This window comes from Sus scrofa, chromosome 2 (assembly GCF_054392235.1).
Source record: "Sus scrofa isolate SSC_HxYL_T2T_F1_AM1 chromosome 2, Sscrofa_HxYL_maternal_Yorkshire_Landrace_v2.0, whole genome shotgun sequence".
Classification (NCBI taxonomy): Eukaryota; Metazoa; Chordata; class Mammalia; order Artiodactyla; family Suidae; genus Sus; species Sus scrofa.
This window is the reverse complement of record NC_139384.1, coordinates 148115127-148142847: the sequence shown is the minus strand read 5'-3', so window position 1 is coordinate 148142847 and position 27721 is coordinate 148115127. Positions and strand designations below refer to the sequence as shown.

Here is a 27721-nt window from a genome sequence, read left to right as displayed (position 1 = left end):
CAGAGAGGCTGACAGCAGTCATAATGGCCCCAAATCGGAGGCAGCCAAGATGTCCTTCCACAGATGAACAGATAAACAAACTGTGGTAATCCAGACAATGGAATAGTATTCAGCACAGAAAAGGCAATGAGTTATCCAACCATGAAAAGACATGGAGGAAACGTCCAACACATTGAACTAAGTGTAAGAAGCCAATCTGAAAACGTGACGTCCCGTGGGATGCCAACTATCCGACGTTCTGGAAAAGGCAAAACTAGGGCGACAGTACAAAGATGGGGGGGTCACCAGAAACTGGGGGGGGGGGATGAAGAGGCAGAGCCCAGAGGATTTTTAGGGGAGCGAGACTACTCTGTCCGATACTATAATGGCGACACCTGTCATTCTACATTTGTCAAAAACCCAGGGAAGGTAAACCACCAAGAGTGAACCCTAATGGGAGCGATGGGACTTGGGTGATAACGACGTGTCAGCGTAGGCCTGCACAGTCTAACACACAGACCCTCTGGTGAAGACTGTTGACAGCAGACGAGGCTGTGTGTTGAGGCGGTGGGGGGAACAAGGGGCATATAGGAATCCTCTGTACTTGCTGCTCATCTTTGTTCTGACCCTCAAATTGTTCTTTTAGAAAAAGCCAATGTTTAACCAAATGTTGGCAAGACCTTTGGCGCCCACAAACGTTGCCCAACAGCGCCCCCTAGCAGCCACAAACGGTGCGCTTCCTTCCAGAGAGCAGGGCTTGGAGGGGTTTTGTTTTCTGAAGCATGGAGAAATGTTGCTTCTCTAAGCAGCACTTAAGGATAACTTGAGCATGCTGGGGATTCAAGGGGAGGAGAGGATGAGCAAGGGAGAGACTGGCCTTTACCAAGGCCTGGCCCGGGCGTTTGAGCCAGGTTCCCAGTTAAGCCAAGCCAGGGCTGGTACCAAAGGCTCACAAAGGCTGCCACGCTGGAGCGCAGGCCCCAGGGATTTATCAGAAGGCATCAGAGGCACCCTGGGGTCTGTGGCAGGGCCAGCAGTAGGGTCTGCCCCCTCAAACAGTTGAACCCCAGCGGTGGGGGTCTCGGTGTGTCTCTGCTGCAGACGGGCCCGGGGGAGTGGGGGCTCACCCCGGTGCCAGGCCTGACAGCGGACGGGCGACAGGCAGAGAACCTCACTCACACAGCAGGGACGCCCTGGGTCCGTGGCCACCAAACCGAGAGAGCCATGCACCAGGCCGCTGGGTGACTGCTTCTCCGGGCGCAGGTGGTGATTTATGCCTCCTGAGGCGACAGCGACCCAGGGAGTCTCTGGAAAACCACTTGGAGGGAGAGCTTGGAGCCAGGATTTCTCATTTTCTCATCGCTTTTCCATTTTCAGGATATAGGTCCCCCCTGGGGCTGCGGCAAGGGGGAAATGCTTTTTATATGATATTAGCAGCCATGTGGAAAAGCCATAGTTCCCGGGGCCCTGGATTTGGGGTGAAGACGCACATTTGTGAAGCACATGTGAAAAACGTCCTGCGTGGAGCGTAGGAAGTATTTGTTGTCGCGGCTCGGGCTAGTTTTGTGAAATATTGTAGGACAGGGAGAGCCCGGCAAAGCGTAAGAGGCGCCCGGGCAGAAGGCGACCTGCCCGCCTTAAGGACACATCCACAGAGCCGGGCACCAGACACAGCTATGCCGCATGTTCACGTTTGCTGTCCTTGCAGAAAGAGTACCTGGATGGTACGCAGGGCACTCGCTGGAGCGATGGCGAGGGCTGAGGGACTGTGGGCTCTACCCTTGGTTATCTTTTGTCTTTCTTTTCTTTTTTTTAGGGCCACAGCTGCGGCATGTGGAAGTACCCAGGCTAGGGGTCCAATTGGACCTGCAGCTGCCAGCCTACACCACAGCTCACAGCAACACCGGGTCCTTAACCCACTGAGCAAGGCCGGGGATCGAACTGGCATCCTCGTGGATTCTAGTTGCGTTCATTACCACTGAGCCACAATGGGAACTTCAACTCTTTTTCCATCTTTTTGAAGATTAGGAACTGCGGGAATGTGTTCCCTTTGCAAAGCATTACAGAAAAATCAAACGAAAAGCCCTTCACGTTTGTGGGCCTGCGTCTCAGGACAGATGAGAACATGCAGAGAAACACGGCCTCCTTCGACTAGAAAAGTCTCGGGCTTCCTCCCTCTAAGCCGTCTCCCTCTCTGTGCCCAGCGAGTGGCCCCTCTCCACCGCACAGAGGCTTCTACAGTGAACAGCCCCCACTCTGCGGGAAGCCTTCCCCCAGCAAAACCGCAGTCCTCATGCCACCGTTTTAAGACTGTCCCTTGCTCTCACTCCGAGAAGGAGAAGGAGGGCGGACTATGCGGCTTTTCGCTGTAGCAGTTCCAAGGTGCCAGGCTGGCAAGCAGCCTCCCTTGTGCAAATACATCTAGAGCAGCAGGGCCCGGCTCTGAGCGTTCACAGCCTTGAAGAGGAGGCCTGCAGGCTGAGAAAAGACGACTCAGTTGTCTCCCAATAGCTGGCTATGATAAGAGAGCCCTCTTTTGGTCACTGAGCACAGGGCCACCCAGCCTCCCTTGTAGATAAGTGGAGCCCCTGGCTAAGGCCAGGCCAAGAGGAGGTGAGCACAAGTGATGTGGGCGACTCCCAGGTCGTGTCTTTAAAGGGAGAGGACGTGCCAGGGCTTTCTCTCTGGCCCACTCCCACTGGTGGGAGGCAGATATGGTGGGGAAGGGCCATCTGGAGCCCCGTGGGGTGTGGGGTGGGCAGGGGGACAGCAGGAAGGAGCTCAGGCTGCTGACAATGTGGAGCCACCATTACCAGCCCTGGATGGCTTGCTTACACCCCGAGTACAAGGGCAAAGAGAAACACATGGGTCTCCTGTTGAAGCCACAGCTTTAGATCCATGTGAGAGCAGCCAAGCCTTCATTGTGCCAGAGAGAGAGGGACAGAGCCGTAGAGGAACACATCAGGTGGGAGGTCTGGGGAAGGTGAGGGAGGAGGCCAGCCCTCTGCCTCTCTTCCTCTAGGCTCAGGCGGGCCCCGCTGTCACGCTAGCTGACGTCTCAGGTTCCGGGCTTTACACGCACACCCTCCACCCCACTGAGTCCTCGCTCCACTGCCGTTCTGGAAACGGGAACCTGAGGCTGTGAGAGCTCACGTGACTTGCCGAGTCCTTTGATGCCTCAGTGGGGGAGGTGGGATTAAAGGGCCCACCTGACCCCAGAGCCACAGGGCTTTCCAGAGACCCAGGTGGCAGGTGCTCTGGGTATAGCACCATCCATCCAGACTGCGGGCGGGACCTGCTTTCTCTGCTGGCCTCCCACGTTCTGGGGTGGTGACTGCACATTCTTTATTTTATTTTATGTTTTTGGGGACGCATCCATGGTATGTGGAGGTTCCCAGGCTAAGGGTCTAACAGGAACTGTAGCCGCTGGCCTACGCCACAGCCACAGCAACAAAGGATACGAGCGGTATCTGCGACCTGCACCACAGCACATGGCAACGCCTGATCCTTTAACCCACTGCGCGAGGCCAGGGATCGAACCCGCAACCTCTTGGTTCCTAGTCAGATTCCTTTCGGCTGCGCCACAACGGGAACTCCTACACACTCTTTATGTGGGGCTGCGGCGTAGGGTTTTCCACAGCAGAGACAGGAAATCCAGCTAAGTAAAGAAGGCCAACATGCCCCATCAACCCCAGTCAGCTTTGGGGCTTTCACGGGGCCAAGGGAGAGCCTGGCGGGGAAGCGGTAGGAGGGCCGCAGCCCTCCTCCTCCTCCTTCCAGCTCCCTGGCACTTGAGTGAGCCTTTGCGCATGCGCATTCCCCCTGGAGATGCGCGCCCCCTTATTAACTCAACTCCTGCTGCTCCCTTAAGATCAGGTCTGGCATCTTCCCTTGAGGAACCCTCCTCATCCCCCCAGGCTGGTCCAGGTCCTCTGTTGGGACGCCCTTGGCCTCATGCTTCCCCCGGGGTCCCACTGGGTGGGGCTTGTCCTCTTGCCTACCTCCTGAGGGGGTCTGGACCTCCTTGAGGGCAGGGGCTGCCTGGCATGCTTGGCCACTGCAGAGCCCACCCGGGGCTGGAGGCAGAGGAGGTCGGTTTCCGTGGGGCCCAGCCTGCTCCCTGGGAGAAAGGGCAGGGGCTCCACTAGGAAATAGACAGAGTGAGCCGGGCCTTGGCTCTGCAGGCAGGCCTGGGGTAGGGTCCTGAAGTGAGGGAGGCTGGCAAGCTTCCCTTCTGTTCTGTGTGTGGACACGGCGATTAATCCCCCACGGGCTCAGAGCATGTGTACGCGTGGCGGCGCTCCAGGAGCTCCCAGCCCTCGGGACCCTACTGCCACCAAAGCCCCCACTCCGCAGCTTTTCCTGATCTGACTCTGTCCCAGACTGAAAGGCAGGTCCTGTGGCATCCGTCACCCACTTCCAAAATCAGGTTTCTGTCTTTCACTGCTTTTGAAATTCCGATTTGTATTAAGCTGGTGAAGGAGAATTAAAAGCAGACGATTTAATTTTGCAAAACAAAGCCACAGAAAGTGCTGGAGCGCCTTTCCTTTGTTTTGGCAAAATCGAGCCAGACTGCACTACCCATGGTGACCGCAGTGACCGCGGTTTCCTGAGGTGGCCTCGAGGCTCACAGCCTGAGAGCTGGGCCCCGCTATTTTTCTTGGCACTGGAAGCTGCCGCGATTTGGGCATTCTTCCCAGGAAATCGGGTCCTCCTCCAGCTCATGATGACTATTGCAGATGTGGGCGGTGGCTTGAGGTGTGAGAGGGGAGGGTGTGAGCGGACCCCCAGCGTGGGCAGCACAGGCCCCTCCAATGCCCGCTGCTGCTGCCGCCGGTGGTGCGCCACACAGTGGAGACCACGCGGCCCTGCACGTATTAGCCAGCATTTAAAGAATCAGCCTCCTGGGAAGAGTTTTAAATTACGAGCCAATCAAAAGTTTGGAAATGCTTTGAATCTCTGGGTTTTGTGTATCTATTACATTAGGGGGTTCAGAATGTGTGCTCGTGGGCTCTGAGTCTGGGGCTCAAACCCACAAATAATGGCGCCTGATGGTGTCTGTCTGGCCGCAGCTCCCCTTAGAAGCTTAGGTCACAAAAACCTAACACCAACACCCACCTTTACCCTTAAAATGTGTGACATCAGAAACACCAGCAAAAGGCCAATGGCAGGAGCACAAGCTCCAACCCACCAGCAGGAAATGGCAGGTCTGGCGCCTGGCAAGTGACCCAATGTGATTCATCAACCCTCCACCAACCCCTCCCTGAGATGCGTATCATTAGACAGTGATCCACTGTGAGGGGAGGGCAGCGTGTTATTTCAAAGAGTATTTCTGTTAAACCATGTGACGATGGGAATGTGAAATGAACAAAACCTACAACGTATGAATTTGAAGGCTTTTTGTTTTGTGGTACAGCCCAGGGAGGCAAAATATTGCATTCAACCAAAAATGGTCCAAGAGGGTCAAAGGTCACCATCCGTCACAAATCCTATCGTGACGATAACTCTTGGAAGGAAAATTGGAGAGCCACATGAGCATGGCCTCCTAGCTTACAGCCTAGGTAAAATGATCTCCGAGTGCAGTAAAGACCGAAATGGAAGAACTCAAACGAAACCGCTCTTAGAAGACAAGGTTCATGACACTGGATTTGGCAACAACACCTTGCATGTGATGCTGAAAGCACAGACGAGAAGAGGAAAAAAAAAGAGGTACACTGGACTACATCAAAAGTTAAAACCAGGAGTTCCCGTCGTGGCTCAGTGGTTAACAAATCTGACTATCAACCATGAGGTTGCGAGTTCGATCCCTGGGCTTGTCCAGTGCCTTAAGGATCCGGCGCTGCCATGTGCTGTGGTATATAGGTCACAGACACGACTCGGATCTGGCGTGGCTGTGGCGTAGGCCAGCAGTTGTAGCTCCGATTGGACCCCTATCCTGGGAACCTCCATATGCCGCGGGTGCAGCCCTAAAAAGACAAAAAAAAAAAAAAAAAAAAAGTTAAAACTGCCATGCATCCAAGGACACAGCAGAGAGAAAAGGCAACCCGTGGAATGGAACAAAGTATCTGTATATCCTATATCTGATAAATGGTCAATATCCAGAATATACCCTATGCTAGAACTCCTATAACTTAATCATAACAGAAAAACAAAGAACCCAGTGAAAAAATGGGCAAAGGGGTTAAGCAGACATGTCTCCAAAGACGGTATACAAGTGGCCAACAGCAAATGAAAAGATATTCAACGTCCCCATAATCATTGGGGAAACACAAATCAAAACCACAATGAGAGGCACCCATCGGGACGCCTCTCACACCCATCGGGATGAATACTCTGAACACAAACAACAACAACAGCAGCAAAGGACCAGAGTCGGCGAGGATGGGGAGAAATTGGGACCTTCTGCCCTGTTGTTGGGAAAGGAAAATGGTGCAGCCGCTATGGCTAAGAGTAAGGCACTTCCTCAAAAGATGACACATAGAGTGGTCACATGATGCAGAAATTCCACATCTGTGTACGTATCCAAAAGAACCCAAGGCAAGGAATCAAATAGGTATTTGAACACATTTCCAGCAGCATTATTCACAACAGCCTGAAGGAAGAAGCAAGGCAAGTGTCCCCCGACAGATGATCAGATAAACAAAATGTGGTATATTCATCCAATATTTAATAGTCCTATTATCCAATCCTAAAAACGAATGCAATTCTGACCCATACGACCCGAGTGAAACTTAAAGACGGAATGTTCAGGGACAAGCCGATCACAAAAGAACAAATACTGCAGGATTCCACTTCTATGAGGGTCTAGAAGAGTCGAGCTCACAGAAACAAATAGAATGGTCGTTGCCAGGGGCTGGGAGGGAGGGGGAAATGGAGGGTTGTTGTTTAATGGGCTTAAAGCTCCAATTGTGCAAGAGGAAAAGGTTCTAGAGACTGTACAGCCACGCGCATCTACTTCACACTGCTGAACTGCACACTTAGAAAGAATGATATGGGAAATTTTGTTCTGTACGCTTGACCACAATTGAAAGAAAGCAACTCTTTGCCGAGGGAGGGTTGTTTTTTTCCTCCCCCCCCCCCCCCCCCCCCGCTCTGCTATCAGGTCTTCCTGGAGTACGTCTAGGCACCAGGAACCACCTAAATCACCACACAGAGGTTTCTTTTCATGGTATGTTACAAATCTGCCTTTGAAGACATGCTAATTTCAGAATAGCTTTATTCCTAAACTTTAGTTAAAAGTATTTATGCTAGGCTTTTAGGTCGCTTAATTAAAAACAAAAAGCCCCTGTTTGATGTGTGCTGTGCTGGATTTGAGACCATCTATCCCCGCCAGCTGCATTCTTTAAATAAGACCAAGCTGTGCTTCTTCGGTATGGGTTCTTGACGGAAAAAGAAGCCCTCTGCAAATCCACGGGACCGGGTGAAAGCGGATCCCTCTTGAAGCGTTAAATGAAGATACCAGCTGTCATTGGGCAGGTGACGGGGGTTGGGCACGCATGATGATCCCCTTGCTACCACTGAGGACACCGAGGCCCAGAGAGGAAAAGCAACTTTCCACAAAGTGTGTCCCCGGCAGAGCCAAGGCTGGGCTTCCCAGGAGGGCGCCCTCCTGGCCCTCTGGCCCCCAGGGGCTCTGGAGGTCATGGGCAAAGGGGGAGGGGACAGCACGTGGATGCACCTGGCCTCCTCCTTCCCCAAGCCTCTCCTCCTGGGCCGCCTAAAGGACAGCCCTTTAACTCATTGGGACAAAAATGCAGTAAAGCACTAGAGAACTGCCGAGCTCACTGGTACTGGCTCTAAGAGGCCTGACTATCCCATTCGGAGGGGAGGAGCCCAGAAGGCCCCAGAACTTCCAGGCACCCCTCCCCCGGGCCTGCCCTCAGCATTGGTCAGGGCTCCATTATTGGGTTTAGCATCAGGTAGAATTGATATACGTGAGGAAATTCAGAACAATAATGGAATTGGGCTTAGCAGTGACCCTGGAAATAGGGGAGGGAGCATGGGCGGAACGCTCGCCATCTCTGGCTCCTGAGCAGGTGGAGACCACCCAGGCCACGCAGGCCAGCCTCACCTCTGCAAGGAGGCCCCTCCAGCACTCAGGGAGGCACATAGCTGGAATGAGCAACCAGGGCTGCCCTGAGAGCTGTTAGCTTCCCACCAGGAGGAGGCTAGTCGAGCTGGTCAAATCCTCAGAGATCACCCCGCCCAGCCATCAGACAGTGGGGACCCAAGGCCCAGGGAGAGGAAAGGCCTTGCCCCTTGGGAGCAGGTGAGTTAAGGGCAAGGATCTAAAAATCAGACCTGTGGGAGTTCCCGTCGTGGCTCAGTGGTTAATGAACCCACTAAGAACCATGAGGCTGTGGGTCCAATCCCTGGCCTTGCTCAGTGGTTAAGGATCCGGCGTTGCAGTGAGCTATGGTGTAGGTCGCAGACTTGGCTCAGATCCCGCGTTGCTGTGGCTCTGGTATAGGCCAGTGGCTACAGCTCCGATTCGAGCCCTAGCCTAGGAACCTCCATATGCCGCAGGAGCGGCCCTAGAAAAGGCAAAAAGACAAATAAATAAATAAATAAATAAATAAAAATCAGACCTGGGTTTGAGAGGCAGCCCTGCAACCTACTGCGTGGGTGATCTTGAGTAAGTTACTTAATTGTGCTTCTTTTTTCTCATTTATGAAATGGGATCAATGCTGGAACCTCTCTCAGAGTCAAGGTGAGGATTAAACAAGACAGTTCATATCCTTTCAGGGCGTAGCACAGGACACACGGTAGAGTAAGGACTCACGCAGGGCTACCTCCATCACTGTTCTAAAAGTCAAATGCGCCATCCCTGTTGTCACCATTCTTATCAGTCAAGCTCGGAGAGCACAGGGCGGCAGAGCCCCTGCCAGCCGCGGAGTCTCTGCCTGCACCTGCCTCCACCAGCACCTTCTCATCTACATCAGCTCCACCTGCCAGCTCCTGGTCCTTCTGCAAAAGTCGGCGCATGCCTCTCCTCCTGCAGGAGGACTGACTTCCTTGGCGCTCCCCACCCCTGACAGTTTAGACACCCCCTCCCCTGGGGCTCATGTTCTGGGCGTCCCCCTTCACAGCACCATCTCTACAAATGCCAGGTGATCTTTTTCTTACCTGACAGCTCAGTGGGGGCACGGAACATTCTGTCCGGAGGATCGTGGCTCCATCTGTATCCTGAGCGCTTATTAAGCGTGAAGCGCTGGCTCGGGCTCAGTGCGGGGCCTGCGTTTCTCCGCTTGGTGGCCCTCGCCTGGAGAGGATCTTTGCCACCCCACTGTACAGATAAGGGAGCAAACGCGGCCTCTCACCCTCGCTGGGCTGCACACTCAGTCTGTATCCCCAGGCGGGTCCCTTCACCTTTCTGAGCTTCTCTGTTCCAGCCCCTGTGCCCGACACCGACCGCGGCTCCACGTGGCCTCACGCTCTGGGTTCTGCTCTATCTTGGCATCGGTGTCCTCTGGTGAGGACACTTCACCTTGGGCCATTTCAGGGCATTTTGAGTCAGAAAAGCCAGGACCCCCTCCCACCCCTTCCCTAAGCACTTGGGGCGGGTCCATGAATGGCTCCCTCAGCGGTTCAAAGCCCGCCCCTTCCGCCTTGAAGAGCAAGGCCCTGGGTTTAGGGATGCTGCCACCTGGCGGCCACAGGCCGTCCGCACATGAGGTGGGGCTGAGACGCCGCCCTGGCGGGTGGGAAGCCGACCCCTCTCTCTCTGCGGAGTGTCCTGCCAGCCAGGGCGCTGGCCCAAGTTTGGAGAAGGTGCGGCAGCCGGACCCCAGAGAACACCACCCACGAGACATGATGGCTTCATATTAAGGCCCAGAGTCCAACAGACTGGGTCCAAATCCTGGTTCTGACCTTTCCCAGACATGTGGTCTTAACTACTGCCTAATTGCTGTGAGCCTGGGCTTCCTTATCTGTATACTGGGTAGCTGTCTCCTCCTGGATTAGGGCCACCTGCCCCAGTGATAACCTGGAGGTGCTTCCTAGGTCATCCGTCTCACCTCATTATCGTTTAAAATGGAATTTCTGTTGAACTCGTGCAAATGATGTCTTCAACTCCAAAACAATGTATGTTTTAAGCAAAATCTGAAGCCCTCTGAGAAGTGAGGGTTTGTGCGGGCTGTTCGGCTCTGCCAGCCCCTCCCCCCATATCATACCTTCTCTCTGCTGTTAAGGCTTCTACAGAGAGCAGATCCCACTTCCCAACCTCTTTCTTCGGGCATGGCACTTTGCACGTACCTCATTTAGCCCTCACACAGCAACAAATTATTCTCATTTTACAGAGCAAAGATCAGGTTCAGAGAGGCTGAGTCACTTGTTTGAGGTCACACGGTTGCTACAAGAAGGAGCCAAGGAGTTCCCGTCGTGGCTCAGCGAGGAACCCGACTAGTATCCATGAGGACGCAGGTTCGATCCCTGGTCTTGCTCAGTGGGTTAAGGATCCAGCGTTGCCATGAGCTGTAGTGTAGGTCGTAGACGTGGCTGAGATCCCACGTTACTGTGGCTGTGGTATAGGCCGATTTCGACCCCTAGCCTGCGAACTTCCATATGCCACAGGTGTTCGGCCCTAAAAAGACAGGAAAAGTGAAAAACAAAAAGCCAAGCCTCAAACCTGAGGCTGACCCCAGAGTCCTCGCCTTCCCATCAGTGCAGGAGCCCCTGCTGTTTCCCTCCTTTTTCCTGAGCACGACATCGGACATTTGCTCACCGAGGGACACTCCCCCGGGTCCTGATGCCAAGCAGAGGAGTCCGTCCTAGCCAAGGGGGCAGGGCGAGCAGAGAAAAAACAGCATCTTCACTCCTCCTGCTCTCACCCCCACCCCCAGGGGATGGCCAGCCAGCCAGCCAGCCGGCATGACTTCCTGCTGACCCTTGGGACGCAGAGCCTGGCCGCGTCTTCCTCCTGCCAGATGACTGCCTGGCTGTTTCAGTTCTCTCTCTTGCTGGGAACTGCTCTGAGTGGAGTTTCGGAGAGAACGCAGCGGCCACGAGGGCGTCTCCTCTGCCCACCCACTCTCCTGCGCCAGGGCTGGGATCGGGAGCACAGCCCTCTTCTCACGGAAGCCTGGTTCCTGGAGCCAGTGAGGAGGGGGGGGTCCCATCCCCCAGGGAGGCAAACTAAGATGTCGAGAGGGGTAGGACTCAACCAAGGTCATACAGCGAGGGGCAGCAAAGCCCCTGCCAGGCTTCTGCCTGATGCCCTGTGCCCTCCTTGCTGGTGGGATGACATAGCTGAGCAGCACCAAGACGGGAAGGCAGTGTATGTGCAGGGCCCTGCAGGAGGCCTATTGTCTGTGATTTGGAGACAGAACTGGCCCAGTGGTCTGAACTAGACAGACCCATGGCCCGAGAGGAGAGGCTCGGAATATGGCCAACCAGCTTCCACTCAGCAGGCTCAGCCCCACGTGTGTCTTAAAACTCCTCATTGTGGCCACTGGATGGCTGGTTATGCATCTGCCCATCAGGGAGGTGAAGCTGTCTGTACTGAGAGGGGTAAGGTGCCAGCAAGAGGCCTGAGCTCTAGCCCGATGGCCTGCCCCTGGCGCCCCTCCCTGAAGCCAATCAGCGAGGCTGAAACACTGCCCTGGGAACCACTGCACGCCAGGGAGGTTGCCATGAGATGAGGGTGATGCTTCTATAAGCCAAGTAATGCCAAAGATCGCCAGTAGACCCCCAGCCATGAGGTGAGAGGCCTGGAACGGAGTCTCTCACAGCCCTCAGAAGGAACGAATCCTGCTGAAACAATCTTGGCCTTCTAGCCCCTGGGACTCTGAGACAGTACATGTCTGCTGTTGAAGCCACGGCCTTTGCGGTACCCCCAGTGCCCCACGACACCTGCCTATACCTTTCTGTAGAGATCCTCCACTATTCCAACCTCGGTTCTAGGCTAGTTTTATCTGTTCTGTGGACTCAGACAGCCTCTATCATTGGTGTCTGGCTTCTTTTGCTGGCCATCATGGTCTTGCGATTCATCTATATTGTGCTGTGTATTCTTGGCCCATTCTCTTTTTCATCGCTGTGTAGTGTTTCATTGCATACATGTTATACAGTGTGTTTACCCAGTTTTCTTTTAATGGACATTTGCATTATTCCCAGTTGGGGGGTGAGAAGATAAAACTGTTATGAATATTCTTGTATAGGTCTTTTGGTGGGGATTTTTTTTCTCTTGGTTTTTTTTTTTGTTTGTTTGTTTGTTTTTGGACAGTTGGTCCTGTAGCTTAGCATAGCATGCCTGGCACTTTTTTATTAATCACAGAACATTGCTACTGAGAAATTGTAGAGGCTCTGTATGATATTAACTCTGTCTAGGAAGAGGAGAATGCAGTTGGAGAAGAGAGTCTGAAATCATTGAGGGCCAGGTCTCCACCTTTTTAAGGCCTGCTCTAACTTGCTTTGCCCTTAGTTCCTGGGACTGTACAGATTGTTTTGAAATCCTGGATTGTTTAGTGGAGCCCCTCTTCCCTGGCCAGTGCTAACCTCCAATTTTGGTCACCTGGGAACGTGGGACAGCCACACATTGTGCTGAGCTTCTTAGCCATTGAGCTCTTGCTTTTATTTGGTTCCTCAGCTTTTCACTCCTGCTTTGAAACCAGCAGGCATCTTGAGGGTGGAACAGAATATGAGCTCATTTCTCTGCATACTCTTTCATCCAGACGCTGGGCTTCTCCAGTGCTGAGCTTCGATCTGTGCCTCCTCTGTCCTAGGAGACTCTTAAGCGTGTCAGCTGCCACCATCTGCTCAGCCTCAGGCCCACGTCGCTTTCAGACTGGCAAATGTTTCACGAGGAAGAAGGGTAGCATAGCAGGTTTAAATGAATGGATTTTGGGTGTTCCTGTTGTGGTGCAGGGGAAATGAATCCGACTAGGAACCCTGAGGTTGCAGGTTTGATCCCTGGCCTTGCTCTGTGGGTTAAGGATCCAGCACTGCCATTGAGCTGTGGTGTAGGTCGCAGACGCGGCTCGGATCCCGCGTTGCTGTGGCTCTGGTGTAGGCCGGTGGCTACAGCTCCGATTCGACCCCTAGCCTGGGAACCTCCATATACCGTGGGTGCAGCCCTAAAAAGAAAAATTGATTAATTAATTAATTTATGGGTTTTCTTCCCCACTGGGGTCCTGGCCCTTCAAGTCCTGGTGGCCTTGTTGTTCTTCAATGCCTTCAAACGTATTTTTTAAAAGCCTACCGTTTATAATTGTTCTTGGTGGGCAAGTTAATCTGTTGCAACCTCTTTCACAGCTGGAGCAGAAATTGCATGGGTAATAACTTATGTTGACTTTCATTCTTTGAGTCTGCTCTGTGTGCTAGCCACCCTACCTCAGCTTTTTTAAAAAAATGAATCCTCACCAGACTCCATTGGGCTAGGTGCTCTTGCTGTCCCCATTTTCCGGGTGGAAAACCTGAGTCAGAAACGGTGAAAGGATTTGCCCAGGGTTGGGCCATCACTAAAGGAAAGAACTTGCATCCAAGTGTGACCGACGGGTAAGCAGCCTCTCCAGTCTAGCCTTGAGGTTCAGAGATGGCTCTAGGGCCTTCTTCCTCCACGAAGCCCTCCTAGAATACCCCCAGAGCCTCCCCCATCTCTGCCCTTCCAGTGCAACAACAGTGTAAGCCCAAATCTCTGTGTGTTCCCACTGAGAGCGCAGACATCCCATGTGTGCACCTGATGGGATTTGCTTCCTGCTGTCCTGTTGCTGGAGACGCCCTGTCCCAAGCCGCACGGTGGGCTGTCATGGGGCCCACGGCTCCCTTGGCCACCCCTGGTCCCTCGCAGTCTCCCACACGCAGTGGAGGCTCGCCTCCCTGGCCCTCCGTTCCAAAGAGCCCCTCTTTCTAGCAGGCCTGGCCTGCCTTTGCCCCCACCCAAGGGGCCGCGGGGAGGAGGGACTGTGCTGGGACCGAACACAGCTCTCGAGGCCTCTGGGGACAGGGCCGTAGAGACTGGCAGAGCTGAAACCCAGGAGGGAACCACCTGTCAGATGCCTCTCCTCGCAGGGCTCCCAGACCGGGCTTCTCAGCCTCTTAGCAGTGGGGTTGCACTTCTGCAAAGGGAAATCACACTTGCATTTTCTTTCCTAAAAGGAAAAAGGAAGAGGGCAACAGAGCTGGTGAGCATTCTGACACAACACATCCCCAAACGGTAGCCGTCACTGCCATCACCAGCCCTGCCCCTGCCCAGACCCACTTCCTCCCCGAGAGCTCACAGCTGCAGTGCCAGAGCCAGATGTGCCCCTGGAAGTAAGGTAAGTGGAGATCACGGAGCCTAGAACTCACGGCGAGGGGAGGAGTCCTGGTGGGGCTGAGAGCAGGGTCCCTGCTGGCGCCTCACTAGCCACGTCCCCCAGTGCGACTCCCTCCCGGCTCATCCCCAGATGATGGCGTGGGTAGGGCTGGGTGTCTGCTTCACCAGAGCAACTGGGGTCTTTTCCTAGAGAAAAGAGAAGGCTTCTTCAGAGGCTCTGCTCTGGCAGGGCAATTTCTATCAGCTCTGGGGTACCCAAGTGAAGCAGCGGTGACGGCTTCGTTCTGACAGGTTCTCTTAGGATCTCTGGCTGTGGGCTTGCTACCTAGAACTGAACTCTGAGTTTCTGTCCAGGCCTGAGGACTTGGATGCCCAGCTCAGCTGTCCTGAGCCCAGCTCACATCACACACCCAGGGAGAGGCTTTCTGCAGGATGGAGCCAGAAGGGGGATAGGGGTGGGGAATCTGTGCTTTAGGGAAAAGGGGAGTCTCCCGTGGAGGAGGGACTTTGAGCCGGTCCCACAGCCTTTAAGGACCAGACTTTCATTTCAGATCTCTCTGGACTTGACTTCACATGATGTTCCCATGTGTCGGCCTCCTCTCCTTTAGCCATTTGGCAAAGACGCCCCCAGATTCTTGCTGTGGCCAGACCTCCTCTGTACTGGGCAGTGGGACCCAGGGCATCAGGGCAGCTCTGCCCCCCGGAGGCCTCAGGGGACCACAGATGGAGAGGAACACGAAAGTGACCATCAAAGACCCACATGAGACCACTGACATGTAATGGAAAACTGGTGACTAGGGAGCCCTAGGCTGGGGCGTGGGGGTTCTCCTTGTGGTGAGGGGCAGAGGGCAGAGAGAGGACCAGGGCTTCACGAGAGAGGTCACCTTTGAACCAGGCCTTTAGAGACGATCAGTTAGGGATGGAAGGGCCATTCTCGGTAGGGAGAGAGTGTGAGCAGAAGCCTGGTGCCAAGCATACAGTGGGTTATTCAGAGCCACTCGGTCCTTGGTTCCCTGGTTCCTGTCGAAGGTGGTGGCAGGTCCTGGTGGAGGTGCCAGGGCGTTTGGGTTCCTCAGATCTATGCAATAACGGAGCCAGTGGCTCTAAGGCGCACTCCTGCCGGTGCCAGGGAGGTTCTAAAAGACAAATTCCTGGCAATGGAGTTGCCAGGACCATGAGGAGAGCATCACACACTGGCAGATGTGGCCCGTCAACCTCTGTGGAGCCCCTGTCTGTTCCGAAGAGATCTCAGCTCTTTCCAAGTTCATCATTAGGCTCCACCTTCTGCCCAGACAGGAGGAGGGCTCCTCAGGGCACCTGCAGGAGCACTTGGAACGCCTTAGCTGTTTTTTGTTCTTCCATCAGGTCTCCAGGCAGCCTTTCTGATCCCCTGGGAGTGGGCCGGGCTTCCCTTTTCTGTGTCCCTCTCCAGTGCCCAGAAGCCCCTTCTCCCCTCATCCGGGTGCGCCTGGTGACCTGTGCATGTCCCCAGCAACTCGCCAATGCCTGGCTCCGAGGGCTCGGTGAGCGTTTGCTGTGCGACTGTTGGATACAAGGAAGGTGGAGCCTATCTTCTGCCCTTCCCTTCCCGTGAAGTGGGGAGAATTGTCCCCAAATGCCAGTAGGCCGCCCACACTGCACCACACAAGCCGGAGTGCTTCGGACCTTGCACACACAAGGATGAACTTACCTATGTTACAGAAAAGAGAACTAACATTTAAAGAGTGTATGGGGAGTTCCCGTCGTGGCACAGTGGTTAACGAATCCAACTAGGAACCATGAGGTTGCGGGTTCAATCCCTGGCCTCGCTCAGTGGGTTAAGGATCCAGCATTGCCGTGAGCTATGGTGTAGGTTGCAGATGTGGCTCGGATCCTGCATTGCTGTGGCTGTGGTGTAGGCCGGCAGCTACAGCTCCGATTGACCCCTGGCCTGGGAACCTCCATATGCCGCAAGAGCGGCCCAAGAAAAGGCAAAAAGCCAAAAAAAGAGTGAGTGGCACGTCCCACTCAGAGTGTCTTAGGAATGAAGCTGAGGCTAGAACCAGCGGGCCTGAGCTTCTGCACCAGCTCCAGTCGTGACTGCAGCCTGGCTGGAGCAAAATGACCGCATCCATGCTCAGGGCCCTGGCTCTTGCTTAGCTGGATATGGCAGGGGGTCCATGAAGCGGGCCAGCGTTTCCGGGTGGGGGGGAGTCACAGAGATGTGTCTGACTCCAGCCACACCTGTGTGTCTGTGCTCCATCCTTCCCAGGCTCCTGTCCATGGAGAGGCCCCACACGGTCCTGCGGGTGAGCCTGCATCACCCCGTGCCGGACCCAACCACCTTCACCCTCGTTCCCCCACGGCTACAGCACGACATCAGCCCGCTGCTGGTGGGCCGGGGCCCAGAGGCCCACCTCCGGCTGCAGCTCCCACACCTCTCCCGCCGGCACCTGTCTCTGGAGCCCTACTTGGAGAAGGGTGGCTCCCTGCTGACCTTCAGCCTGAAGGCCCTGAGCCGCAAGGGCTGCGTGTGGGTCAACGGGCTGACGCTGAGGTTCCTGGAGCAGGTGCCCCTGAGTGTCGTCAACAGGGTGGCCTTCTCCGGCGTCCAGATGGTGGTCCACATCGAGGGAGGCACCTCCCTGGAGACCTTTGTCTGCTTCTTCCATCTCAGCCCCTCGCCCCTGATTTACAGGCTCCAGGCCGAGGAGACAGACGAATGGGAAGGCGTCCCCCAGGAGCAGCCTCCCCCGGGCCCAGGGCCACAGGCCCCGGGTCCCCTGGGCTTTCTCCACGGTCCTTCCCAGCCAAGCCCTGGAGGAGCAACAGAAATACAGCTCCAGAGGGAGCCCCGGGACAGGGAGCTTTGCTAGGCCCTCTGGCCAGCCAGAGCCAGCCTCGGCTGGCACAGGACCTCATATACCAAGCTACATCATTCAAAGCTGACAAGCAGGTTTGCGGAGCACTGATGAGCCAAATCTGAGAACAACGAATGGCCTGGGGTCGGGGGAGCGCCCTCCGCAGCCACAGCTATGCAACGGAACAGGAACTTCATATATTTTAGAGGCCCTAAGGGGTTCTGGGAGCCTCTCTCAGTGTTTCCCCACCTTTCCCCCTCTTGTCTGACCAGGAATTACTTTATGTTGCTCATTTTGTGTGCTGCTTAAGAGCCGGTGTTTTGAGGTTGCACCAAGAATGGAAGGACACATGTAACAATTACGTGTGTGGTAGCTCGGGGCTACCTTGGGCTTGCAAATACCCACAGGCGCTCGGGGCTTAGGGAAGGCTGTGTTTAATAAACTGCAAGTATTTCATTAAGCTGGCATACCCAATAGGATCCCCTGAGCCCCAGATGGGCTGCCTGCACGCCACGTGGTCACGCAGAGGCGGGGGCCGGGAAATAGAGAAGAGGCGCAAGAGGAAATTGGAAAGGTGGGGGCTCCTATTTTGAAAAGGACGAAGGGAGGGCTCAGGGCTTCCTGGTGGGGGGGGAGCTGGGGGCTGGGCTCTGCCTGGAAATTTATCGTCATGGTCATTCTCCTCATCCTTGGGCTCCCCCACTCTCACTTTGGCATAGAAGACTTGGCTGAGCAGAGGGCAGAGGTCTTCAGGGAAACGAGGTTTCCCAGAGCCGTGGGCTCTTCCAGGACTAATGCTCCCGGAGGGCAGGGTAGGTGGCGGTGTCAGAATTCAGTCCAACAGTTATTTCACTCAGGGGGTGGGGGTGGCTTTTCCAAATAAGGGACTCGTAGGGGACCAAGAGTGGGATCATTTTCTCAGTGCACGTTCCAGGGGGAGCGGGGGGGGGGCCCTCCGGGGAGCAGAGCATAAGCAGCCACTCCCCGTGCCATCCCAGGGAGGAGGGCGGATGGTTTCAAAACATGTTCACCTGTGTAATGAGTGGAGGGACCTCAAACCTGGATGGTTGCCATCAGCCTAGACCCAGCTCTAAGATACCAAGGCGCTGAAGCTGCCCACTGGCTGGCCCGCCTCCCAAGGTCTGTAACCACCTCCCACAAGACTTTCAACACGCTCCACTTCCCGCCCAAGAAGGGAGATCCTGTTGCATCCACGGCAGGCTGCAAGGAAGTTCAACTGCACTGCCAGCTCTAAGCATCTTCTCCTTGGGGAAGATAGCAGTGGGCGGGCGGGGCCCAGGCTCCCCTGACCTGGGAAGAGTCCATCCAATGGGGCATGAGACAGATCCGCTCAGGCCACAGCCGCCAGGCAAAGGATGTGAGGGAAGGGGCTGTCCAATGCGGTAAATGGCCCATGGGGCCCCCCAAGCAGTCCTTCACTCAGTCATTCATCAAACTTTCCCCGAGCACCCACCTTGTGCCAGGTGCCGCACAAAGCCCCAGGAAGCAGCAGTCAACAGGCTGACCAAGCCCCTGCCCTCAGGGAGCTTACACGGGACACAGAAAACACTTACATGCAGGATCGGATCACGGAGGGATGTGCTAGAGACACTGTGTTTTCTCTCTCTTCACGTGGAGGTTAACCTCAGCTCTACTGTTAAGTGGCTGTGTCCAGTGAGTGTTTAGCATGTGCTCAGCGCTCTGCTAGGTGCTGTGTGCATTGCCCCGTGCAAGCGTCACCACGCCCAGAGAGATAGCGCCCTGCACTGCATTGTACGGATGAGGAAACCGAAGCTCAGAAAGGTGAAGTGCCTTGCCCAGCATCACACCGCTCACGAGCTCTGGGACCTCAGGCAAGTGGCTTCCCCACTTCTCTCTGGAAAGCAGGTAGGGTGACAGCCCCTTCTCACTGGAGCGTTGTGAGGGTTTGGGGAGGCGGAGCACGGAAAGCAGTTGGCACAGTACCTGGCATGCAGCAGAGGCAAACATATAAGTTCCGACCCACGGACTCACCCTGGACTTGAATAGGAGCGGGAGAAGGTTGGGAGCCTGGCGACTGGTCCAGAGCCCAAGGGCTCAGCCACACTCTGTGTTTCCGGATCTTGCCTCAACCATTGACCTGGTAGGCAATCAGGAGGGGATTTCATATGGTAAATGTGGGCACCAGAAGCCCCAACATTCCGGATTTGTAGACTGGGAGACACAGCCAGAAATGGCGAGTGGCCAGCGCCCACTGGAGCCCACAGTTGTGGATCTGGCTTTGCTTTCCACACAATGATCCCTCCACAGACCAAAGGGTCCCTAAACGATGCATCAGGATGCAGCAGCTCTAATAGATGCAAACTATTGCCTTGGAATGGATAAGCAGTGGGATCCTGCTGTGTAGCACTGGGAACTATGTCTGGTCACTTGTGATGGAGCCTGGAAATGTGAGAAAAAAGAATGCATACCTGTATGTGTGACTGGGTCACCTTGCTGTGCAGCAGAAAATTGACAGAACATGGTAAATCAGCTATAATGGAAAAAATAAAAATCATTATAAAAACAAAAAAAGCAGCAGCTGCTCTTCTCAGGCGGAACTGAGAAGCCACTACCTGAACATCAAAGGCTCAAGAGAGGAAGCTGACGGGAGGCACCCTGGAGTCCCCAGGGCGCAGCTGCTCTGCTCCACCTGGGAGCCACCCCAGGAAGGAGCACACCCATCCCAGCTGGGGTCTGGGATGGGGGCAGCCTGCGTCCTTGGAGGAGGAGGAGTCTCGGACCTGGGCTGAAGTCAGTGAGGGCCTCTGGGCTCTCTGGGACAGACTGCACGGCAGGGGGGAGGAAGGCAGCTGGGCCAGAGGGTGGGAGGAGCCAAGGAACATCCGGTTTGTTGTTTCAGACTCAACCTGTTCACGAAGGCTCCTTGGGAACCTCCCTGCCTGCCTCGTGGCGCGTTTCCAAAACAGCAAAGCTCCGCTCCAGGCCTGGGCCCTGCTTTTCTTGAGTAGAAAACTACTGAGGAGTTCCTGTCATGGCACGGTGGAAACGTATCCGACTAGGAACCATGAGGTTGCGGGTTTGATCCCTGGCCTCGCTCAGTGGGTTGAGGACCCAGCGTTGTCGTGAGCTGTGGTGTAGACCGGCGGCTACAGTTCTGATTAGACCCCCTAGCCTGGGAACCTCCATATGCTGCGGGTGCAGTCCTAGAAAAGACAAAAAAAAAAAGAGAAAACTATTGAAATCACCAGATGGCTGACACCCGTCCTCATTGCCACCCAGCAGTTGGAATTATGAGGCTGGCTTCGGGCCCTGGGCCATAAACTTGATAACCTAAATTTCTTTTGCTGCTCAGATGGCCTGGGAAGGGCAGTGAGTCCCTCTCAATGTCCTCTGTGTTCTCTTAGCTTCCGCACACGGGGCAGCCCATGTGGCTGAGACATGTGCGTGAGCACACATGTGTACCCATGCACATGCCCGTGCACACACACACATATATGCTGTGTGTGCAGGCTGGGCCTCTGCAATCAGGCTGCTGCCTGAGTTAGAATTCTTGCTCCACACTTACTAGTTCTGTGATCTTGAACCAGTGACTGAATCTCCCTGTACCTCAGTTTCCTGTTCTGGGAAATGGGAACAATAACAGCACCAAGAAGCTGAAATGAGGCTCTGCATAAAAAGCACCTAGTGCGGGAGTTCCCTTTGTGGCTCAGCGGAAACAAATCTGAGTAGGATCCATGAGGCTGCAGGTTCAAGCCCTGGCCTCGCTCAGTGGGTTAAGGGTCTGGTGTTGCTATGAGCTATGGTGTAGGCCGGCAGCTGCAGCTCTGATTCAACCCCTAGCCTGGGAACCTCCATATGCCAAAGGTGCAGCCCCCTCCCCCCGAAAAAGACAAAAAAGCACCTAGTGCCATGTCTGGCCCACAAGAAGGGCTTAGTAGGGCTCTTTCATTGTCTGATTTAGTGGAATGGATTGAATGCATGTAGACACATGGACTCAGCTAAAACACACACACATCTGCTACAAAAAGCGACATCAATTACATGCAGGCATACCCCGGAGCACCACCACTCTCTGAGGGGACATCTGGAAGTTTAGAAAGCATCCCCTGTGCCCTTTCGGGCATTTCAGCTCCCCCCCCGCCCCCGCCCCTGCTTTTCTAAGAATGGGAATCTTCCCAACCCGGCTGCAAGGGCGTCACTGTGTCCCCTGAGCCCTGTGTTGAAGGAGACACCGAATGCTCCATAAACAGCCACGGTGCGGGACTCTGAGGCTCAAAGAAGCGACGTGAGTCGTGGCAGCAGATGCATCAGACAGCGAGGTCCTGGCCATGGCCCAGGACGGCCCATCTCTCTGGGCATCAGAACGCTGCACCATCCACAGGGTCCACGTCTCCCCGTGAGCCCCAAGCTCCACACGGATGAGGACCCTGGGTTGCCTGAGGTTGTGTTTCCAAGCTGGGCAGAGGAGGGACAGACAGACTGTCACACGTGGTCAGGGAGGCAGTGCTAAGGCTTGAGCCCAGTTCTCAAAGCCTGCAGCAGGGGAGCCAAGATGCAGGCCAGCCCATGGGGGCAAGAAGGCCACAAAGCTGAGGGCAGACACCGCTCAGCTGCTGTGCGGGCAGCCCAGACCCTCTGGCTGGGGCAGGACAAGGCTGGATCTGCTGCCTTGTTCTTGAACCTCTGCAGCCCAAACTCACCCCAAATCTGGGCTTTTGGAACTCCGTGCAATGACTGCAGAGGAAGGCTGACATTTGGATAGGGCCTCGCATCCCCAAAAGAGAGCTCTCAGCTATTTATTACTTCCTGCCCCTAACAGAGGCACATAGGTGTCCCCAGAAGACCCCCGGGGTGGGAGGGGGGGCCCCCAGTCATAGAAGTCAGGGGTTGGAGGGCTGGCTTGAGTCTGGGCCTGTGGTCCACCCGGAGCACCTTCCCCAAAACACACGCTCTGCACGCACAGCTTCCCTCCCCTGAAACAAGAGTCCCTCCCACAGACCAGAGTGTCCCTTACAGAGACGCCCTGTGGCTTAGGAAGCGAGAATCTCGCCCTGTCGGAGGCATCCGCATTTTCAAAGGATTGGAGGGGACGATAATTACCCAGGGGAGAGACTGGCATGGGAGATGTCACAGGAGGCCAGGAAGCGGGGACAGTCACTTCATCAACATGTAAAGCAAGACCCTGTCAAGGAACCAGCTCAAGGCTGCCCTGTGACCAAAGAGAGCTGAGACAGGAACTGAAAACGGATTCTTTCCACAACGGCCCACTGACCGCCAAACTGGGCTGCAGGCTCAGAGACCTGTCTTCCGCCACGTCTGCGGTGTGAGTTCGGTTCTCCAGCTTGACCCCATGTGCTCTGCCTCCTTGGCTTCTGCTCCGTGGCATCGGGTGGTGCTGAGGCTGCCATCAGGTCAGCTGGTCCCTGAATCATGGGGCAGCGTCCCCTCACGGGGGCAGGTCTCTCTGCACCCCACGCTCCAGTCGCTCACTACCACACCAGGTCCCAGAGCCCTGCAAGGCTTTGGGATGAGGAGTAAGCCAAGCCAGCGCCTCCACCTTTAGGAGGAGATGCCGGAGGTAATAAACGCTATTCGCTTTGCAGGCTGTGGTCCCTCTTACCTTGAAAGTGAACTCGCAGGCGGATTAAAGTGAAATAAAACCTACCATTTGAATTACATTTTCAGCTGATTGGAAACATGCATTACCTCCCTATGACCGGGCCGTGAGAAGGGAAGTTATTATCTTTCTTTAGAGTTTGTAAACTCTTTCTGGCTGAGGCAGCTTTAATCCTGCGGGGGGAAAAAATGAGCCGGGAAGAAATTGCTCTCATTTACCTTTGTTTTCTAATCATACGCTCCAGTGGGAACCAAACATCCTAAGTGAGTGGATGTGGGGAGCCAGGTGATCCCCGACAGAAGAGTTTAATTATTTTCGTCTTTAGGCACGTGAGTTGAAAGGGCCTTACAGTGCTATTTGGCAAGGGGCTGACACCACAAAAATGTGTGCTCCCACACTGTCAGCCCTCTTGAGTCCTTACTCTCTGCCTCCATTTCCCCCGGATGCCCACCTCTTTTTCTTTCTTTTCTTTCTTTCTTTCTTTGTGGCCACACTCACATCATGTGGAAGTTCCTAGACCAGCACCAGTGATAATGCCAAGTCCTTAACCACTAGGCCGCCAGGGAACTCCAGGAGGCCCACTTCTCTAAGGGGCTCTAGAGCCAAGGCACCCAGCTCCGACATTTGGGGACAAGAAAGAAGGAGTCTTGAGAAAGGGTAGATACGAAACAAAATCAATCACAGCCCAGAAAGGAGGGAGAAACCGTGGGTTCTGCGGTTCTGGCGGTTTCCTTCCGCCTCGGTTCTCTCTCTGATCCTCCCTGTGTTTACCTAACCCAGAGCTTTCGGAGAGCAGGTACCAGGCAAAGCCATCAGGACGCCCCAGGCGCTGAGCCAGGCGCTCTTAACTGCCAGAAGGAGATCCAGCTGGGGTGTCCGCCTGGCTTTCCTTTAAAGATGTGGTGGCTGGGGCAGGGGGCGGGGCATCTTCAGAGTAAAGCAGAAAAAAGGACCTTTGGCAGGATAGCTCAGCCAGGCAGCCAGCCATGGCACTTCCATAATTGCTTCTCTGAGGGATGAGGGTGCCGTGGCATCACTCTTCCATTCACCTGCTTGTTGCCCGCGGGCTAGGAAGATGGACCCTATTTAGTTAGTTGCTTGCTGGGGAGGTGGGGAGGGAGTGGCAGGGAGTGTGGCCGTCAGGATCCGATCAGCAGAAGAGAACCACTCTGAGGATGGAAACGATTTGATTGAAGGAACTGTGTATACAAGCGATGGGACTGCCGAAAGCCACAGAGGCAGTGCAGTTCAGAGAGATCAGTGCCAACAGGAAGTGCTATCACGGCTGGCTCCCCCTGCCCCGGGGCGGGCCCGCAGGGCACCTGCAAGAGAATGGCTTACCCGAGCGGGCCCTGTGCAGCACTGACCTAGAACTGCTGTGGAAGCTGGGACATTGAAGGCAGCTTCCAAGTCCAGGGGGAGCTGGAGCCGCAGAGCAGATGAAGCTGCCACCAGAGACTCTCCCAAAAGCACTGAGCCAGAGGATGAAATACTGGCTTCTCCCCTCTCCTAGCCCCCCGTGGCTCCCACTGGCCAAAGCTGGGCAAAGGCAGCCGAGGGGCGGCCTAGGAAATGCAGCCTGGTGGGTGACTCCCCTGCAGGACAGAGCAGAGGCAGGAAGGGGGTGGGGCGAGGGCCCTGAGGACCAGCGGGCAAAGGCAGCACAGGGAGGGTGCCCACCTCCATGCCCTCAGCCCTGCCCGAAGCCCTGGGATGGCCCCCCGAACGGAGAGGAGATGGGGACACAGCACAGAGGTCTCCCCTGCTCAGACGCCTCCTGAAGGCAACAGGCAAGCAAAGCTCCGCCTCCTCCGCTGTCCCCGCAACCTGTGTGACCTTCGGCGTGTGTGAGAAAGGAGGGAGAAGAACACAAAAGGACAAGTGCAGGGCAGCAAGGCACAGAGAAGAGCCAGGCGCTGCTTGGCCTGGCCCACACAGCCCTGCGGGGTCGGGGTGGGGGGTCTGCTTAGAACCCCTCCCCTCCCACTCGAGCGGTGGGGCAGGGTCCAAATCCGGAATGCCCCCCCCCGGTGGCCCTGAAACCACCTTCATCTCCCAAGCCACTTTTGTTCATGTATGAAGCGGGGGGTACTGTTAGTACCTCCCTCACCTCTGCCAACACACAACCTACGCGGGAACTCAGCAGCGCCTCGGAAATGCTCAATAAACGCCAGCTGTCTTGTATTTAACGTAAGAAACCGCCACGCATCCCCAACCCGCCAGGCATCCCCAAAGGTTTGTCCTTCCAGAAAGCTTCCTTGACTTTTTCCCCACAAAAGAGCTGGTTCCCTCCTAGCTCCAAGCCAGAGTTGGGACACTCAGAGGGGATTTTCAGGCATGACCCATGGGACAAAAGATGGCTCCTCAGCTGGGCATACACAGCTCTGTGTTCTGGCCGTGCCAGTGCCTCCCTCTCCCAGCGGAGCCCTGCGGGTGGCAGAAACCATCTGTAGATGGAGCAACCACCTCGCACACAGTAGGTCCTCAATAAGGGGCTACTGACTGCAAGAAAGCGTTTGGATGGGGTGGAAGCAGACTGTGAGGGAATGAGGCTGTGAGAAGCACATCACATCACAAGATGCCGGTGAGAACGTTAAAAAGCACTTTAAGCAACGAATCCATCAGGATGGGGAGAGGCCGGCCTAAGTGGTTTGCTCAGTGAATGGACTCATGGGTCTGTTAGACCCAGAGCCCAGAACTCAAGACACTCCAGCAGGGCGGTGCGGGGCTCCCGCCCCGTCGCCTCTGGTCTCCACCCACAGGTTTCCCTGTTTCTAGATGAGTCCCATCTCTGCGCTGCCGCAGGACCATCCAGCCCTTCACCTCGCAGAAACCTGCACGCGATAGGCAGGGCTCCCAGGATCTGTTCCGGAGCTCTAGGAGCAGGCAGGCTGGACGCTTGACGATGGAGGCTTCCAGAGCCAGCGCTGGGCCTCATTACCGAGGAACACATGGTCCCCCCTCGCTGGAGGCCAGAGAGGGAAGCCAGTCCCCAGGGGGCTCCGTGTTTCGGTTTTGCATTCCTCTTCCCCCGGGGCCTGCGGTTGCTGTGCAGATTTCAAGCTGCAACATCAGGAAAGCCTTGTGCCGTCTGACTTCTCCTTTCCCACCATGCACACATGCTCACACGCACGCACGCGCACCCATGCTCACACGCACACACCTGCCTCTGGGCTTTGTCAAGCACCTCAGGTAAAGTGTTGGTTGGAAAACCTCGGGGCAACGATGAGCTGTGAGTTTTGCTCCTCAGTGAAAGAGAATATACCTCCACCTGAGATGCTCAGCGTGCTTCACAAACCAGAGCAGATGTCTGGGCTCAGCTCAGGGGAAAACCAGAAGCCGAGGAGACCTCATTAGCGGAATGGTAGCGAGCCCTGGGAAGACGCCAGAATGTTCTGGATAACGAAATGCTGAAATGCCGGATACACTGGATACGAGTTCCTGGCAATGCCGAACAGCTAAGCCTGATGGAGAACGCAGCGGGTTGAAAGGCAGACATTTCTCCTGGCCGAGAGACAGAGAAAGTCACGAAAACTCATTTGACTGATCTCAACAATCAGGGATGTGCCGGTCCAGGTTTAACAATCGGCTCCAGGTGGCGCTTGAAATCGGGCTGTAAGTGTTGACCAACCTCTCTCATGGTGTAAATTCTCCAACTGTGGTCAAGTTCAAGGTAGCAAGATGACATCACTGAACTCAGATGTGGAAAGAGATGCCAAGTAAACACACTAATGCCTAGGACTTCCACCGTACAAATACAATTACTACACCGGATGTAGTAAAATACAGTAAAATAATGAGAAAGCAGTGGTTTTGATTATTAACTTTGTACTTAGTACAGTTTATTGAACTGGGAGTTCATGCAATTTAATTTTCAGTAATGGCTTGTTTAACAATCAGCTCTTACAAGGCAGAATGAGACAGCTTCAGCACACCCCTCTGTGGAAAAAGTGCTAGCCCCTTGTGCTCAAGGTGGACCAGAGAAACAAAAGAGCCACAGTGAAAATGCCTTGGAAATAAAGATGCTACTACGCAGAAGCCCTTGCTATGGGGAGAGGGGGGTTAGAGTCACTATCCTAAGAAACGTCTACAATCTTTTGCTATTTAAATGTGGATATAGGAGTTCCCATTGTGGCACAGTGGAAACAAATCCTGCTAGGAACCATGAGGTTGCGGGTTCGATCCCTGGCCTCGCTCGGTGGGTTAAGGATCTGGCTTTGCCGTGAGCTGTGGTGTAGGTCACAGACGCGGCTCAGATCCTGGTTGCTGTGATGTAGGCCTGCGGCTATAGCTCCCATTTGACCCCTATCCTGCGAACCCCCAAATGCCTTGGGTGTGGCCCTAAAAAGCAAAAAAATAAAAAAAATAAAATGCATGTGTGTTTAGATGTATAACATTCGGTATTCAAAATAACCTTGTGAAGCTGTTAAACCATCCCACGCAACAGATGAAGAAACTAAGGCTCAGAGAAGGGACGATGCATGCCTACACCCACTCGGCTGGTCAATGGGGGAGCCAGCACCTGCTTTATTCTAGATCCTCACTCTTCTCCTCACCCCTCCCTCCATGCACACTTGGTGGGGGGCAGCCCATCTGCTCTGGTCCAGCTGGGGTTGCAGAGCCCCACTGTCAATGCCCATCTACCTGATGTCACCAGAAACAGAGCCTTTGGGCCGAGGCCCTGGAATCAGGACATACACCTGGCTTCAAATATGCCACGGGGGGATCAAGTAAGAGTCCACACTCGCTTCCCTCCTGGGAACTCTCTTTCCTGGGAACTCAAGCCCAGGGGCAGTGACCGAGTGCCTAGGATTTCCAGGAAGGAAAGCACAGCTCTTGGGGCCCCGCCCCATCTCTCTGCCCTCTTGGACACGGGATGTTGGAGTCTCTGGTCTCCTGATCAGCAGGGAGCTGAAGGGTTTCAGCTCCGTGTGTAAGTCCTAGCCAGACCCCAAGCCCTGCTGGGCACTCCCAGCTCGACAGTGCCTGCTTGGCCATCTAGGCAGCGTGTGAGCATTACCCAGAAGCCCCTTGGGAGGCCTCACACAGGCC

At 55.0% G+C, this 27721-nt stretch overlaps 1 protein-coding gene and 1 long non-coding RNA gene across 2 annotated transcripts in view; one reads left to right on the top strand and one right to left on the bottom strand.

Moving 5' to 3' along the window:
* The window catches only part of LOC146405759 (uncharacterized), a 47404-nt gene extending 37819 nt beyond the window's left edge, over positions 1–9585 (bottom strand). Inside the window, exon 1 of the long non-coding RNA XR_014838813.1 lies at positions 9106–9585. This is a non-coding gene — a long non-coding RNA (uncharacterized LOC146405759). The remainder of the gene's footprint in view (positions 1–9105) is intronic.
* Positions 9204–20033, top strand: TIFAB (TIFA inhibitor). The gene is made up of 5 exons (XM_021084779.2): positions 9204–9451; positions 10278–10401; positions 13339–13470; positions 14071–14231; positions 16482–20033. Exon 5 carries the CDS (start codon positions 16492–16494, stop codon positions 17083–17085), a length of 594 nt encoding a protein of 197 aa, XP_020940438.2. The 5' UTR covers positions 9204–9451; positions 10278–10401; positions 13339–13470; positions 14071–14231; positions 16482–16491; the 3' UTR covers positions 17086–20033.
* The last annotated feature ends 7688 nt before the right edge of the window (positions 20034–27721 follow it).